Source organism: Populus euphratica, unplaced genomic scaffold, assembly GCF_000495115.2.
Source record: "Populus euphratica unplaced genomic scaffold, PopEup_1.0 scaffold108.1, whole genome shotgun sequence".
Lineage (NCBI taxonomy): Eukaryota > Viridiplantae > Streptophyta > Magnoliopsida > Malpighiales > Salicaceae > Populus > Populus euphratica.
This window is the reverse complement of record NW_011499996.1, coordinates 16,986-35,244: the sequence shown is the minus strand read 5'-3', so window position 1 is coordinate 35,244 and position 18,259 is coordinate 16,986. Positions and strand designations below refer to the sequence as shown.

Here is an 18,259-nt window from a genome sequence, read left to right as displayed (position 1 = left end):
TTACTTTAAAATTATTTCAAGGTTAATATATTTTTATTTGTTTCTTTAAACAAATATGTTTCTTTCTCAATGATCTCATTCTCTATTTCATTATCATTCTCTTTTATAATGAAATAGTAACAAAACATTATCATAAAAACATGAATTATTCTATTACAAATCTAAAAACATGAATTATTCTATTACAAATCTCGCATTTTCAAAAACCAAAAGTTATTATTTTTATGAATTATTCTATTATTTTTATGAATCAAATAGTCTTCTTAATTAAAAATGAATTCACAATTTTTTCCTCTCCCTTGATATAGATTATAAATTCACTGGAGAGGGTAGGATTCAAAGTTAATTTATAACTTTAAAAAAAAATGTATGTGTTGTGAATATGTTTCCGGGTATTGTAAACTTTTTTAACTAAGAAATAAAAAGATAGTGTTTTTGCTTAATAAAATAAATTATATTTATGTGTGTGTGTGTGTATATATATGAATTGATAAAGAAAAAATAAGTTGTTAATGATAATTAAATACTAAAATATGAATCTCATCTTTATAGTAAAAGAAGAAGATAGATGCACTTACAAGTATTTTACGCCAGCTATCTTCTATTTTATATATTTTCCAAACACAATAAAAAGATAATGCAAACTATGAGATTTTTTACATGATATGTGTTAAGTTATCATTATTTAATTAAGTTTTGGTTGCAAAATGTGTATGTGTAAAACGACGATGTTTTATTCATCTTCATTCTTGGCGATTTAAGCCTAATATCTCAGCAACCAAAATCAAAACCCATATTTCAAACTCAAATAATCTTCCAGCCCAGAATTTTGGCTGTTCTTCTCCATTTGAAAAGGCAACACAGAGACAATCTCCCTCTCACCAACCCCTCAAAACCATTGTAGAAACAGAAACCCTGAAACAATCACTACCTTCAGGCATAGCAAAGCACGCTGCAATACGAGGCCATTATTGCTTTTCCTCTTACCTTAAGCAAGGACAGTCACCAAAACCCCCTTCGCAGTGTGAATCTCTATCTTTTCAACACAATCCAGTCGAGCCCCCCTTGTCTTTCAATCAAATCAAAACCTGCTCCTTCGTCAAACCAAACAGAAATAAAACCATTGATGGGGCCGTGTTTGACATTTTAGTTGAAAGGTATTTTGAAAAAAATTTAAATTTTTTTTATTTTTATTTTAAATTAATATATTTTTATATTTTAAATTATTTTAATGCAGTGATATTAAAAATAATATTAAACCATCTAAGTGGTGGCCAAGTGGTAAGTATTTGGGATCAAGGGGTCTGTTCCCTCTGTGGTCTCAGGTTCGAGTCCTTAATTGCTCATATGATAATCACTGGAGGCTTACATGGTCATTAACTTCAGGGCCCGTGGGATTAGTTGTGGTACGCGCAAGCTGGCCCGGTAACCCACGTTAATCTAAAAAAATAATATTAAAAAATAAAATAATTTTATTTTAATATATTTTAAAATAAAATAAAAAACATTTTAAAAAAAAAAACATTACATATTCCCAAATACCATCGAATGTAATAGCCCACCGTAGTAAATAAGCCCTAATTTTAGCCTCCTCCTGGTCCAAACAATCCTCACATCAACCATATAACAGGAATTAAAATCTGGAAAAAAATTAAGATCCCAATTCCCAATTTCCTTTTTTCAGGTATTATAATAGGGCGTGTAATCCATACGTTTCTTATTTTTTTAATCAGTTAGAATCATTTAACATTATTAAAAACGTTAAAAATAAAATCATAGCCTGTTTTTGGTGAATTATTATTATTTTTTCTTTCTCTATTTTTTTTCCATCACATGATTTTATTTATTTTTTCTTAGCTATTGTATCTTGAATTCTATCTTTTAATTATTTAATATTTATAAAATTCTAAATTGATTTTCATTTAGATCAATTAATTTAAAAAAAACATGTATTTTAAAATATGATGAAACAAACATTATTACCAATAAAAATTGTAAGCAAAAATGATATTCAAAATTGTTTAAACTATATTATTTTAAAAAAATTCAGCTTGTATTATTTAAAATTTTTACCACACTATGTTATTAAAAAAATCAACTACACACATAAATTAAAATTGACGAGAAGTGTAAAAGCCTAATAATGCCAAATCATGAGAAAGAGCCCTTAGTATATATAAAATTCATATTTTATTTTTATCTATAGATTATCTAGAAGCAGTGAGAAATTGTATTCAAAATAGTGTTTTTCTAAACAGATTTATTTTTGTTTAATATTAATTTTTATATATATTTAGGTTGTTTTAATATATTAATATAAAAAATAATTTTAAAAAATTAAAAAATATTATTTTAATATATTTTTAAACAAAATATATTTTAAAAAATAATCATTATTAAACTCTCAAACACTCAAAAACAAACCCACCCATCATTCATAGTGTTTGATAATTGATTTGATTAAACACCTATATGCTATTCAAATGAGTGATTTTCAAAAAAAAAAAATCAATAATGTTAAGAAAAGTGACACGTGTGCAATTGAAAAATTAATTTTTTCGCAAATTGGGAAGATTGGAACTTTCCATTCTGGTAAAGCAAAGGTAATATGGGAGCCATTATTAATAAAGTGGACCAAATTGAAATACACTCAATTGATTGAGAGTATATGTGTAGTTTGCCCTAAAAATTGAAGAAATCAGAACCTCAGAAAAGAAAAGAAACGAACTAGCCGTTAGAAATCAAATTCAAATTGGTCACAGGTTTTCATTTCATAAAGAAGGCAAAGAAAAGAGCTGACCCACTATCTCTCTTTAATCCCTGCAAAAACCCACCTCTCACATTCTCTATCTGAAAAAGATCCAGTTCTTATCGGTTCTTCTCTGGATCTGCTTGTTTATCTGGAGACCTCGGCTTGAGATTCCTGTAAGCAATTGTTTCATTTACTTTTTGTCCCATGATGTTTTCTATTTTTAAATACTTATGGTTTATAAAAGGTAAGACATTAGAGCTTAGAGCTTCAATTGGCTAGAATTTAGGGGGTTTTGTGTAACTTTCCATGTATGATTTAGTTTATTTTGATCATCGAAAACCCATCTAAAAAATGGCAAGGAACTTACTTTTTTGTGATTGATTTGTGTTTCATTTAATTTACAGAATAACGCATGAATTTGGAAAGAATGTTAACAGGAAAACTTAAAATTTTATTGTTCCATTAAAGCATATTATTATTTATTTGATCAATCAATTTGGATCTAATAGAAAGTGAACCTATAATGGAGAAAACTTTACAGCTTTTTGTTTCCTTTTTTCAATTTTCTGCTGTTTTAATTTGGAGAAATTGATTTTATGAAAGAATTTGGCCAGGAGAAGAAATGGGTCTTTCGATGCAACTTCTAATCTTTTTATTGAATTGGATTTGGCAGCTATTTATTTGTATAAACAAATTCTGCATCCAAGACAGAGAGGTCCCATTTTTTGTTAGTCTCTCCAGTGAGAGAGGCAGAGGCTGGTGATTTCCATTCTCGGGTCTCTTGTGAGTGAGTTGTAAAGGGAAAGAGTAGATTTTGACCAAAAAAGATGACACTTAGAACACCTGGAACACCGGCTTCTAAGATTGACAGGACACCAGCAACAACCCCAGGAGGGCCTAAAGCAAAAGAGGAGAAGATTGTAGTTACTGTAAGACTAAGGCCTTTAAACAAGAAGGAGCAGTTAGCTAACGACCAAATTGCTTGGGACTGTGTTGATGATCATACTATAGTCTTTAAGCCACCCCCTCAAGAACGAGCAACTCAACCGGCCTCTTTCATTTTTGGTAATTTAATTGCAGCTTTCTTTTTTGTTTTTGTTGTTTGAATTTTATATAAGAGAGTTTCTAGTTTCTAGTGATTTCATGCTTTAATTAAGGTTTTTTGTTTTCCGCTTTCAGATAAAGTTTTTGGTCCTTCTAGTATAACTGAAGCTGTTTATGAAGAAGGAGTGAAAAATGTTGCTTTATCTGCTTTAATGGGCATAAATGGTAATATAACCTATTCTTTCAATGGTAAATCTCAGGTTATGTGATTTTTGTAGTGCATCTGGATTAAACAATTCTTTCATTTTTACATTACAGCAACCATATTTGCATATGGGCAAACTAGCAGTGGGAAGACATACACGATGAGAGGGATAACTGATAAAGCTGTTAATGACATCTATAAGCATATAATGAATGTAAGCTTTATCAAAATCTGACATTGTGCTTTATAAAGTTGGATTTTACTTGGTCTAGTTTATTGAGTTTATAGCAAAACTATATTCATTAGAATGTTGTGGTTTTTGTTTTGGACTGACTGCAGACACCAGAAAGAGATTTTACAATTAGGATTTCTGGACTAGAAATCTATAATGAAAATGTCAGGGACCTGTTAAATTCTGAATCTGGTCGCAATCTAAAGCTTCTAGATGACCCGGAGGTACTGTTGCATTTATGAGTTTTTTTCTGCAGTCAAGTATGAACTTCATATGCTTTTCTGAATGATTCTCTCATTTACTGTATTTCCTGTGATTCCCAATTGCAGAAAGGTACTGTGGTTGAGAAGTTGGTAGAAGAGACAGCAAGTAATGATCAGCATTTAAGGCATCTGATCGGTATATGTGAAGGTAATTTGGTGAAGCTTCTTCCTTTGCAAATACATTGCTAATTGACAGTTGATTAACTTGTTTCTGATTATGTTGTAGCGCAAAGGCAAGTTGGTGAAACTGCCCTTAATGATACTAGCTCACGGTCACACCAAATTATAAGGCTGGTAAGGTTCTTGGATCATATTATGTATTGATTCAAGTTAATAACAGTTCTTCTATGAAAACTAACATGTGAGTTGTTTTTTTTTTTTTTTTTTGGACGTAGACAATCGAAAGTATACTTCGAGAAAACTCAGATTGTGTGAGATCTTTCGTTGCAAGCCTGGTAAAAAATATAGAAACTCTTGCCTTATTTCGCTCATCCATCTTTTCGGCCCCATGAGTTTCCATTTAAAGTGCAGGATTTCTTTTGTGATTATATCTAATAACTATTGGGTTACCAATGACTTGCAGAATTTTGTTGATCTAGCTGGAAGTGAAAGAGCTTCACAGACACATGCAGATGGTGCCAGACTCAGGGAAGGTTGTCATATTAATCTTAGTTTGATGACTCTGACAACTGTGATTAGAAAGCTCAGGTCAGAGCCTATTCTTAGCATGCTTTCACATGCTATAGCAGGACAGAATTGCAAAATGCACACATGCTCACAATTATAAACCTTAAATTTATCATTTAACATAGGAAAAATTTTCTTTTTCTGCATTGACTAACTGTTTTTATCTATATAGTGTTGGGAAACGTAGTGGTCATATACCTTACCGAGACTCGAAGCTTACTCGCATACTGCAGCACTCACTTGGTGGGAATGCTCGTACTGCCATCATATGCACTTTAAGCCCAGCTCTGAGCCATGTTGAACAATCTCGAAATACCCTTTACTTTGCCACCCGAGCAAAGGAAGTAACTAATAATGCCCATGTCAACATGGTATCGATCTTTTTATTTCTATACCTGTTTAATTGAGTTTCCTTCTGACTTTAAATGACAATTCAAATACTGAATATTTTTTATGTGAAACTTTATTAGGTTGTTTCGGATAAGCAGCTTGTGAAACATCTGCAGAAGGAGGTAGCCAGGCTGGAAGCAGAGCTGCGCACTCCTGACCCTTCAAGGGAAAAAGACTTCAAAATTCGGCAGGTAAGCTGTCGTATAACTTTAATTTTAGTTGACTTCAAAATTATAATAATGCAAATGAATCCGTGGCCTTTGTATCTTATTGTGTCTAGATGGAGATGGAAATGGAGGAGCTGAGACGCCAAAGAGATCTTGCGCAATCTGAGGTGGATGAATTGCGCAGAAAACTTCAAGAGGATCGACAGGTTTCAAGCACACTGGAATCACCCCGTCCATTAGTGAAGAAATGTCTCTCTTATTCTGATGCATCCTTGCCAAATCTTGACATCAAGGAGTCAAGCCACTGTGATAGAACCAGGAAAACGTTGCTAAGGCAGTCTATGAGGCAATCATCAACTGCACCTTTCACGTTAATGCATGAAATTCGCAAACTTGAACACCTTCAGGAGCAACTTGGGGAGGAAGCAAATCGAGCTCTGGAAGTTCTACAGAAGGAGGTGGCTTGTCATAGATTAGGTAACCAAGATGCAGCTGAGACAATTGCTAAACTGCAAGCAGAAATCAGGGAAATGCGCACTATCCAACCAGTTCCAAAAGAAGTTGAAATTGGAAGTGTCGTTGCTCCTATCAAGAGTGTCAATGCTAATCTCAAAGATGAAATAACAAGGCTTCATTCACAGGGAAGCACTTTTGCAGATCTCGAAGAGCAACTTGAAAATGTTCAAAAGTCCATTGACAAATTAGTAATGTCTCTTCCAAACAATAATCCACAATCAAACTGTGAAGCAGCTTCAAAAGCTAAGAATCAACAGAAGAAGAAAAAGATACTTCCTTTGGCTTCAAGTAATGGCACCAACAGGCAAAATTTTATAAGGTCTCCTTGCTCCCCGCTGTCAACTTCTCGGCAAGTTTTGGAAAGTGAGATTGAAAATAGAGCTCCGAATAATGATGACATTGCAGTCAGCGAGACCATGTCGGAGTCTGAGAAAGAGACTCCTACAAAGATTGAAGAAGGGGGGGACATCTCATCAAAGGAAGGGACACCTGGTGGCTATCGGCGCTCAAGTTCAGTGAACATGAAGAAAATGCAGAAAATGTTTCAGAATGCAGCAGAGGAGAATGTTAGAAGCATAAGAACTTACGTGACCGAACTTAAAGAACGTGTGGCCAAATTGCAATACCAAAAGCAGCTACTTGTTTGCCAGGTATAATTGTTATTCTATCATCTGCTTTATTTTTCTTTTCAGTGCACCTACCAGTTCTTTTCATTTGCAAAGTAAAAATCAAAGTTATATCATCTGGCAATCACAATTGCAGTTATTGAAATTATATCACGGCCAGTTTTTCTGATTTCATACAAAGTATTGAAATTTAAATCATCTGCAATTGTGATTCATTTAGGTCCTTGAGCTGGAAGCAAATGAAGCAGCTGGATATACTATAGAGGAGGAAGAAAATATAAATGAGCCAGAGCAGCCCCAAGTTTCGTGGCATGTCACTTTTAGGGAGCAAAGGCAGCTGATCATTGAGTTGTGGGATATGTGCTATGTATCCATAATCCACAGGACACAGTTTTATTTGTTATTCAAGGGCGACCCTGCTGATCAAATATACATGGAAGTGGAGCTAAGACGCTTGACTTGGTTGCAGCAGCATTTGGCAGAACTTGGCAATGCAAGCCCAGCTCATTTTGGAGATGAGCCTACAATATCTCTGTCATCAAGGTTCTCTCTCTCTCGCCAATTTTACTAGAACTGGCATTTCCCTTCTTTCTTTATCTTCAAGATGATTGAATATTTACAATTCTTGTCTCACACTGTCTTGCAGTATTAGAGCACTGAAACGTGAAAAGGAGTTCCTTGCAAAAAGATTGACCTCACGTCTGACTGCAGAAGAGAGAGACGAATTATACATCAAATGGAATGTCCCCCTTGATGGGAAGCAGAGGAGGCTACAGTTTGTTAATAAACTGTGGACAGATCCTCATGATGCCAAGCATATACAGGAGAGTGCTGACATAGTAGCAAAACTTGTAGGGTTCTGCGAAGTAGGAAACTTGTCAAAGGAGATGTTTGAACTCAATTTTGCACTGCCAACAGATAAGAGACCATGGATGACGGGCTGGAACCAAATTTCAAACCTTCTACATTTGTGAGAAACTCTCTTTTTGTTTGTAAGTATTTCCATTCTGTACATGTAAAGAATTTTGGAGTCTCTCTCCAAGCATTCTAGATTCTTTTTTCATGATGGTGTGATCAATTGAGAGCACTATGGATGATGATGTTCTGGGATCTTCATATTTCAATAAAAAGGAATTCGTTCATTTAGTTTTCTTGTGATTGATTAACCTTCTAAAGACTGAAAAGAAAGAAATGCAGTTAAATTAATCAATGCTAGCCAATAAGCTCTACTGTTTTGGCATTCCCTTGACGCATGAAAAATTATTTGTAGTGTTTTCTTGTACTTGCTATCTCAAACTTAAAGCACCTTGCCTGCTGACTAAACTGCTCTAAAAATATGATTATGTTGTGCGTGTGAGGGAGTGAGAGAGAGAGATAGAGTCTGGAGTCATCGGACATGTTGTGATGAGCTAATGATCCAGCATAGATTTCAAAGTTTAAAATATTACAGAAAATGCCTTCTAAATTACCAGTAGTATACAATAAACCACACCCGAGACAGAAATTGGTGACATGTGACCATGACCCCAACATTATTTCCATTGACTAGTGCTCTACTACTAGAACCACCATACACATATTTAACCACACCTGCAGATTTAAAGATAAATTAAGCACCGACTCTCAAGCTCCACAGCACCCTTTTAATCATCAAGTAACCTGCATGATTCATTCAGGATACAGAGAAACTGAGAGAAGAAAATCCTTATCATATAATTAAGGCTCTAATAGATCATTTAGCATTTGGGGAAGGGAGTTCCACAGGTGCTAGCAACTTTCCTGGCATTTGGAGTGTTGATAAACTTCTGAAGTTTTGGGTTCTTGAGGTACTGGCAAAGGCAAGGCTTCTGTTCCTTGATCTTGCTGCAGCAGAGGTTAGTTGGTGGAGTAGAAGATGTGATTGCACTCACACAAGAGCTCAGCTGTGCTGGGCTGCATGTCACAGCATCCACTTTGGCATGTTCTTTAGCCAGAAGTAGTACCAAAAGAGTGCAAACTACCATACAAGATGTCCTCATTTTCACTTGAACCAAAGAAATGGGCTGAATACACAAGACTAGGTATGTGCGTGCTTGAGCGAGTGAGCCAGAGAGATTTGAGGGGTGTGCAGTGCATTTGGCTTGGCAACCCTCTCGTTTTATAGAGGAACAGAGGAGGAAAAGGATGTATAAAATGATTAAACAATGAATTGCAATTGGTATTTTCCTGTTCTTCACTACTGGTCTAGCTAGTAGTTAGCAAACAATATGAAAAGAAGAAAAACTCAAGTTTAGGGTCCACCATGACCATTTTCATTTGTCAAGTCGCAAATCCACCTTGTATAAACATAGAAAATGTGTATTTGTGTGTGGGGTTTCTGGCGTGAACAAATTCTAGGATTATTCCGGAAAAGTCCAACCTATTTTTAATTTTTCTTTTCATTAGAGCCCATGATCAAGAACATTTCTTTGCACTTTGGACTTTGGTTAAATGCGCACAGTATTAGCCTCATGATTATTTCCAAGAAAAAAAAGAGAAAGTGGGGCATCCATCCAATGATACATTACAGTATCTCGCATGGCAATGCAATGATTTCAATCAATTATTTCAACGGGTTGCATGGATAGTGAGGTGTTATTTGCCTCGTCTTCTATTTTTCCATGATATAATTTCCAAGAGAAATTAGGTCCATAATGTAGCATTGATTCAATGGTCAAAATTAAGTAAAGTAAAAGGAAAAAGAAGGAAGGAAAAAAATTGCTGAGGACCTCTTGTTGGCCCCATACCTGGTTAAATTTCGCAACGGGATTTTCTTGCGATGGAAGTAAAGCAAGTACAGAAGAAAGGGAAGCCTCATCATATACAAGTGTTGTCCTTGACAAGAAAACAGAGGATTTTCTATCAAAACTTTCCCATTTCTCTGAACTTCAATGTGAACATTTGAAGTGGATATTCAAGATGCAATTCTTGCTTTTCTCATATGTATCTATTTATGCAGTTTTTCATATTGTAGGTTGTAGTTGAGGCAGCCAGGAGCCTAGTGGAGGCCCAGCCCCTCCACAAATCTTGAAATTTTCAATGTTTTTTTTTTTTAATAGAAAAACAACCTTGTTTTTTCATTAGAGCATCTCAAACCGGATAGGCAATCAAGAAGGCAAAATTTAAAATATGTTTCTTTAACTTTTATTTTTTTAATTTTTCATTTCAGCAGGCAAAAGAAAAGTTAAAATAGCTGTTCAATTTAAGAAGATCTATTTTTACAAGTTTATGTAAAAATAGCCAAAAAACAATTAATGTTATTAATAATTATTTTTATAGCTGTTGATCAATATTATTTTTTTTTAAAAAAAAAAAACAAGGAAAGAAACTTGTTATTTTATGTTTTTAATATGGGTTAAGAAAAACAATTTTTTATTTATATTGTTATCTTTGAAAAAATTAAAAGGAAGTAATAATGGTAATTGATATTGATAAAAATATAAAGTAATATATTTAAAATTTATTTTTGATTGTCTGTTTTAATTTAAGGTTAATTAATTCTGTCTTGTTGAAAATACAATTAAACTAGTATATCAATCCTCTTTTAGTTCCAAAAAATAGTAAAATTATAACGTTAGAACAAGTAGGATGCAATGCTTGTTATTAATTTACATATATGTAAACTACAAAATTGCTAGACATTGAATATGCGTTTCTTTTACACGCTCCTATAAGGTTTTAACTTGAGGTTTTTTTTTTAATGTAGACGGATTCAAATTTTCTAAGCTCTTTCACCAACTTTCTTATGAGCGAGTTAGAAAATATTCCCTCTCAATCAAGTGATTTTAATCAATTAATTGATGACTTAACATACTTGAATTTAAATGTCTATATAATAAAAAAGTTACAAAGAAGTATATTCATGCCCATTAATTTTATAATTGACAGAAACAGTATAATTTTTAGCAAGTGTAACGAAAATAGGTGACCGATCAAGAACATTAATATCATTTAATGATCCAGGCATTCCAAAAAAGACATGTCATATCCAAAGATCTTATAAAGTCATCACCTCTAGAATTATAGTTGGTTCACGACAATGATCAGTATATATTCCATGCCATGTAATTGGACCTTTTTTTTATTTCCAATGCTCTAGAATTATAGTTGGTTCACTTTTATAAATTAATCATATTAATTATATAATTAATATCATAATTATATTGTATATAAAATATTTAAATTAGTTATATAATTATATTAAAATTAATTTAACATGAAATATATTAAAATATAAATGACTTTTTTAAATAGTTTTTTACCATTGGAATATATATAATCAAAAAAATTATATTTATACTATTTAAAAAACCATTTTATTAATTTGGCTTTTGAATTTAACTTTTTGGGTTAGAGATGCTATTAGGGATAAAAATCCCACTTCAAGACACAATAGCCAAAAAAAAAAAATCCCTTCCTCTCCTGTTTTCCCTAATTTTCCCTGACCTAAATCCTTCAATTAAAGCTACTTCTTCGGTTCTTCCTAAGCAACAAAATCTGACTTCAATTCAAGTTTGGATTTTTTTTAATCTAATGCAAGTTAACGTTTCCCTTTTACTTTTCTTCATTGATTTCATCAAAGTTTTCTTACAAGTAGATTTTTTATAGCAGTTCTGTGATGGGATTGAATTTGATTTTTCTTTGACATAAAACTATTGATATTCATGGTGTGATTCCAAATCTTATTTCTCCTGTTTCTTGCTTCAATTAGAATCTTGACTGATTCTGTTTAGTTAGCAAATGGAATTAATTGTCTCAATTCCATGAAAAAACGATAAGCAGAATTAAAATAAAAATATCTAAGAATTTTTTTAATTTTTTTCTGTTATTTTACTTTATTTAAAAAAAAAATTATCTTTTAACTAATGTTTTTTAAAAACTTTATATGTTTATATTTGATAAATATAAAAATTAATAAAAATAAAATAATATTTATATTATAAAAATAAAATTAATTTCGTAGAAAATTATTCTTAGTCTCTTTTTCTCGTACAAAGATTAGTTTATATATCTTGTGTTTAATTTTAAAGTTTTAATTCAAATTGTATTTACAAATCAGATTAGACTTGTTATATTAATTATACCCTCTTATAAAATTATACTAGCTTCATCCTAGAGTTTTGGTGTCTGCTTGAATATTATTGAGTAGCATCTAAGAAAACTCTTATTCTTTATCATAATTTTTTAAATAATTAGAGACTGAAAAATTATTCTATCAAAAGTGTACTATTATGTTTCGTATAAATATAAAAGATAGGGATAATTTTCAAGATAGTTTCTCTATTTATACTTAATAATTTCTCATCAAGTAAAATTATATTACTTTATGGTAATGTTGGTCTTGTGGGGACTATGTCAAACTTATTTGGAGGCTTTACAAGTAATATTATTTGTAAAACCAACTAGACACATTAGACTAATAAAAAATAATATTTGTTTTATTATGACCAAGCATGTTAAATATAAAAAAGGTTTTTTTAAAAAATATACAGTTTATACAAATTTAAATTTATAAGTATGTAAAAACATAACTAATAAAAATTATGTTTTCAACACAATAATAATTATAAAAACTCTTTCTTCATCCTTTTTTTATGATAAATTATAGAAGCTAAAAAGTTGAAGAATTATTAATTCATATCATTATTAATTATTGATTTGCCATCTATATCAAGAATTAAATCTAGAAAATCCAAGAGTTATTTGAGTAGGAAAGGATTCTTGGAGATTAAGTTTTCATGTATTCATAGTTTATTTATTTAAATTAAGTGCCTAATAATCTCCTATGTGAATGGAAATTATCTCACTAGTTTAAAAACGACTCAAATATTTATTAAGAGATATTTATTTGGTAGATTACTATATTAGGATATGTGGCTTTTGATTTTGAATTTTTCTTAGTGAAATACTATCGGATTTATTCGGCTAAATAGTAAACATGATGTTTTAAATTATTCAGCCTTTTATTTAAATCAAGAAAAGAGCACTCAAATGGTTTTTTACCTAGATACTTCCTTTGGCTCTCACTGTGATGTTCATTTTATTTTGAACAACTGTTGAATTCATAAGTGCTTTAGAGAATTAAGTTTTTATCAAAATTCTCAAAGAAACGACTATATTTCCCACTTATATAGGTGATATTTTATTACGAGTACATTGTTATACTCTATTTGGTGTACAAAGATATAAAAATCATTAAGAGCTCAGCTTACTCTTTATCACGTTGTAGCTATCACTTATTTTATCATAGGAATAAGTAGGAAATAATAATTTTCTAATGCTACAGAGAATATTATATAACTTAGTTTTCCATTTGAACCTGGATTTTAAAATCTCTAATCAATTAGGTATGGTTACCATCATTGCATTCTTTCATCTTTTATATGTTTTAAGTTTATTCGCCTCAATGAATTATATACACTAACTCTATTGACAATCCTTTGGTCATCAAATTCACAATATTTTCATTTGAATTTATATAGTCAATAGAAATAATTATATTGAAGAGCAAGTGTTTAATATTATTATATCTATAATATATATGTTTTGATTTCTTATTATATATATTACTTTGTGCCCTTTCAAATTCCAATTGTTGACTAACCATTACAAATGATACAAATAGCTAACATTAGTTTTGACCAACATGAAATATCCTCTAAGAAACTTTAAATCCTTTCAGCTTCCCTCTAACTTTATCAAAAGTAATAAACTATAATTCTACCATGAATCTAGTAATACATGTTTTTATAGAGAATTTTCATGACATAACTACTCCATCAAGTGTTAAGACATAGTTACTATAGGATTCTGAATCATTATTGTTAAATATCTAATTAGCATTATTATACCCTGCTAGTATTGTTGGGTAACCAATATAGTATAGCTTATAGTCAAAGGTTTACCTTAAATACATGAATATCCTTTTTATTATCTTTCATTGATCTATACTTGGATTACTTGTAAAACTACTTCGTTGACTAACTGAGTAAGCAACATCAAGTCTTATGTAATTCATAACATACATTAGGCTTTTAATTATTCAAGAATATTTCAGTTGGTTTATTTTCTTACCTCTATTCATAGACAAATATACACTTATATCAATTGATGTTTTAATAATACTATTATTATCTTTAAAAAATTTCTCAAGAATTTTCTCAACATAATAAGATTAAAAAAAATACCAATTCATTAGATATTAGAAAAAAAAATTTATTTCTATTATGATATTTGTCTGCAACACTTGAGTTTTTCATGTCAAACTTATTAATTAACATTTTCTTAGTAGTCTTTCATGTGATCATTGCTGTTTAAAATTAGCATGTCATCCGCATAAAGACATATAATAACATAGTCTTTATATTTGTTTTTCACATAAACATATTTATCAACTCCATTGATTTTAAATTCATTTGATAACATAATCTTATCAAACTTTTCATGCCATTATTTAGATTTGTTTTAAATAATATAATGATTTAACAAGCTTATAGACTTTGTTTTCTTCTCATCTTATTCATCAACAATAAACCCTTCGGGTTGTTCCATATAAACCTTATCTTCAAGGCCACCATTTAAGAAAGCTATTTTTATATCTATTTGATGTATTTCATGCTTTTTAATAGCTAAAATGACTATTAATATTTGTATGGAAATTATTATTGAAATAAGTGAATATATGACAAAATAGTTCGTATCCTTTTTTATTGTCTAAAAGTTTAATAACAAGTCTAACTTTATGTTTATCAATGGTACCATCAACTTTTATCTTTCTTTTAAAGATTCACTTAAGGCCTAATGGTTTACTATCAGGAGGAAGATCATCTAGTTTTCTTGTATTATTCATAATGGATTCAATTTCACTATTGATTGCCATTTTCTAATAAAAAGCTTTTGGATAAGACATTATCTTGGAGTAAGTTCGAGATTCATTTTCTAACAAACATGTTAAGAATCAAGACCAAATGTTTGGGTTGTTTTTTCCATTTATACTCTTTCTAAGCTCAACTTAATTATCTTCTGATTGATGATGATTACTTGAGTTAGTCTTATTCATTCTCTGTAGTTAATGATTTTCTTATGTTTCTTTCTATAAAAACGCAACATTTCTTGATTTCATAATACTTAACTTGTGTATAAGAAATTGATAAACACTACTATTGTATGCAAATCTAATAAATATATCATCCATAGTTTTATATCATATTTTATTCTTTTTAGAATCAAGTATCGCTACTTTATAAGACACTTTCATATTTTGAGGTATTTGTAGGAAAGTTTTTTGCCTTTTCACAATTTATATGGTGTCTTATTTCAATTTTTATGGGTACTTTATTAAATATATAATTGGCAGTTAGAATTACCTCCCCTCACAAACTATAAGATGATCTCGAATTTATCAATATGACATTCATCATTGCTTTTAATATTTGATTCTTATGTTCCAGAATACCATTTTATTATGGTAAATAAGTAGTAATTTGGTGAATAACATCATTTTTTATGGTAATGTTTGTCTTGTGGGGACTGTGATGCAATAAATTTTGGTGCGTCTTATGGATAGATAGAAATATTATGTCAAACTTATTTGGAGGCTTTACAAGTAATATTATTTGTAAAACCAACTAGAAACATTAGACTAATGAAAAATAATATTTGTTTTATTATGACAAAGCATGTTAAATATAAGAAAGTTTTTTTAAAAAAATATATGGTTTATACAAATTTAAATTTATAAGTATGTAAAAACATAACTAATGAAAAATATATTTTCAACACAATAATAATTATAAAAACTCTTTCTTCATCCTTTTTTTATAATGAATTTTAGAAGCTAAAAGTTGAAGAATTATTAATTCCTATCATTATCAGTTATTAATTTGCCATATATCAAGAATTAAATCTAGAAAATCCAAGTGTTCTTTGAGTTGGAAAGGATTCTTGGAGATTAATTTGTCATGTATTCATAGTTTATTTATTTAAATTAAGTGTCCAATAATCTCCTATGTGAATGGAAATTATCTCACCAGTCTAAAAATGACTCAAATATTTATTAAGATATATTAATTTGATAGATTACTATATTAAGATAGATGGCTTTTGATTTTAAGCCTTTCATAGTAAAATACTATGAGATTTATTCGACTAAATAGTGAACATGATGTCTTAAACTATTCAGCCTTTTATTTAAATCAAGAAAAGAGCACTCAAATGGTTCTTTATCTAGATATTTCCTTTGGTTCTCACTGTTGCGTTCAATTTACTTTGAACAACTCTTAAATTCATAAGTGATTTAGAGAATTAAGTTTGTATCAAAATTCTCAAAGAAACGACCATATTTCCCACTTATATAGATGATATTTTATTACGAGTACATTGTTATACTCCATTTGGTGTAGAAAGATATAAAAATCATTAAGAGCTCAGCTTACTCTTTATCACGTTACAACTATCACTTATTTTATCATAGGAATAAGCAGGAAATAATAATTTTCTAATGCTATAGAGAATATTATATAACTTAGTTTTTCATTTGAACCTGGATTTTAAAATCTCTAATCAACTAGGTATGGTTACCATCACTACATTCTTTCATCTTTTATATGTTTTAAGTCCATTCCCCTCAATGAATTATATACACTAACTCTATTGACAATCCTTTGGTTAGTTAGCAAATTCATAATATTTTCATTTGAATTTATATAGTCAATAGAAATAATTATATTTAAGAGCAAGTGTTTAATATTATTATATCTATAATATATATGTTTTGATTTCTCATTATATATATTACTTTGTGCCCTTCCAAATTCCAATTGTTAACTAACTATCACAAATGATACAAATAGCTAATACTAGTTTTGACCAATATGGAATATCCTCTAAGAAACTTCAAATCCTTTCAGCTTCCCTCTAACTTTATCAAGAGTAATAAACTATGATTCTATCATGGATCTAGCAATACATGTTTTTATGGAGAATTTCCATGACATAACTACTCCATCAAGTGTTAAGACATATTTACTATAAGATTCTGAATCCTTATTGTTGAATATTGATTAGTACTTAAAAGTGCATTTTTATCATGGTTTTATATCATCATTTTGCACTTGAAGTATCAATAACTCCTTAACCAAAGCATGTTTTATAATAATATATCTAATAATATAAGATACCCTTAATTTGTGGTAAATGTTCATTTTAAATGCAGGCCTATCAAATAAATGAAAGGATTGATTGATGAATTGAAGAACTGAAATTGAAAGGATAAAGAGATGGCCAAACTTAGAAAAGAGATGTCGGTGCAATCCAAACCGGAACACTATTCGGTAATTGGGCCATATCTGGAGCTACAGATCTCAGATTTAGGTCCAATTTATAAGGATGGAAAGGTAAGACATAGGCCTAAAACTTTCATATGGAGCCCAAGATCTAAAAAGGCCATTATCAAGTCCAAATTGTAGCAACAACAAAGAAGCCCGAATCTGTCTTCCAGCCCGAGCACTGTTCCGTATTTTGGCCATATCTGGAGTTCTAGAAGTCAAAATGAGCTGAATGTTTTACACAAGAAAGCTGAGACAATTGCCTACAACTTTCATGTTTGCAACTGGCTCCAGTTTTGACGTTATCAATGACGTTTTGGGCAGACAAGAGAAGATAAGGATTGTCACCAAATCAAGAGTTGGTCACCCACTCATTAATTAGTCATCAAATCAATAGTTCCCAATTTTGGCCTATAAAAGGAGGCATTTACCATGCATTTAGGCATCTGGGTTTCCAGATCAAGATCATGCTCTTCCTTTCTCTCTTTGTATTTTTTATGCTTTGTTTTCATTAATATTAAGTTTATGCCTTTCATTTCCTTTCCTTTACTTAGTTAACTTTTATGTTCTTATTTTGTTTATCTATTTTGCTTTCTTTCATTATGTCTAGCTAACTTAGTTATGTCAAGGTGAAAAGGTTACACTAATGGTGGAAGAATAAGTATAGTGTAAACTTAATATGGACTTTAATGTTTGATACTAACATGTTTTATATTTGTTATCTTGTTCACTCTTTAATACTTTGCTTGTTAAATAACTAATCTTGATTTATGTTGTATAACACTTGGTACAAAAAATGCTTGGCACTTTCATAGCCCATAATGTATGGTATAACCGACACCTGAGCTATGAAAAGAACTTGATTTGTTGTTAACATAAGTTATAATCATGAATGCTTGACGAAATTTACAAGTATTAGCATTAATTGAATAAGATAACTAATGTAATCATGTTAACAATATATAATATGATTGGAACCTCCTTTGTGTGTGGTTTCCAATTCAATAATAAGAGTTTATACTATACTTGTTTGA

At 30.5% G+C, this 18,259-nt stretch overlaps 1 protein-coding gene across 3 annotated transcripts; it reads left to right on the top strand.

Moving 5' to 3' along the window:
* The first annotated feature begins 3,559 nt into the window (after positions 1-3,559).
* On the top strand, positions 3,560-8,028 carry LOC105140629 (kinesin-like protein NACK1). 3 transcript variants are annotated; one of them, XM_011047523.1, is made up of 13 exons: positions 3,560-3,817; positions 3,932-4,021; positions 4,115-4,215; positions 4,341-4,457; positions 4,563-4,644; positions 4,723-4,790; positions 4,892-4,951; positions 5,080-5,204; positions 5,356-5,554; positions 5,654-5,764; positions 5,854-6,906; positions 7,103-7,425; positions 7,529-8,028. In XM_011047523.1, the coding sequence occupies exons 1-13, from the start codon at positions 3,580-3,582 to the stop codon at positions 7,854-7,856; spliced, it is 2,895 nt and encodes a 964-aa protein (XP_011045825.1). In that variant the 5' UTR covers positions 3,560-3,579; the 3' UTR covers positions 7,857-8,028. The 3 variants fall into 3 exon arrangements, with proteins under 3 accessions (XP_011045825.1, XP_011045826.1, XP_011045827.1); XM_011047524.1 differs by lacking the exon at positions 4,341-4,457; XM_011047525.1 differs by lacking the exons at positions 3,560-3,817; positions 3,932-4,021 and having other exon boundaries at positions 4,124-4,215; positions 4,367-4,457.
* The last annotated feature ends 10,231 nt before the right edge of the window (positions 8,029-18,259 follow it).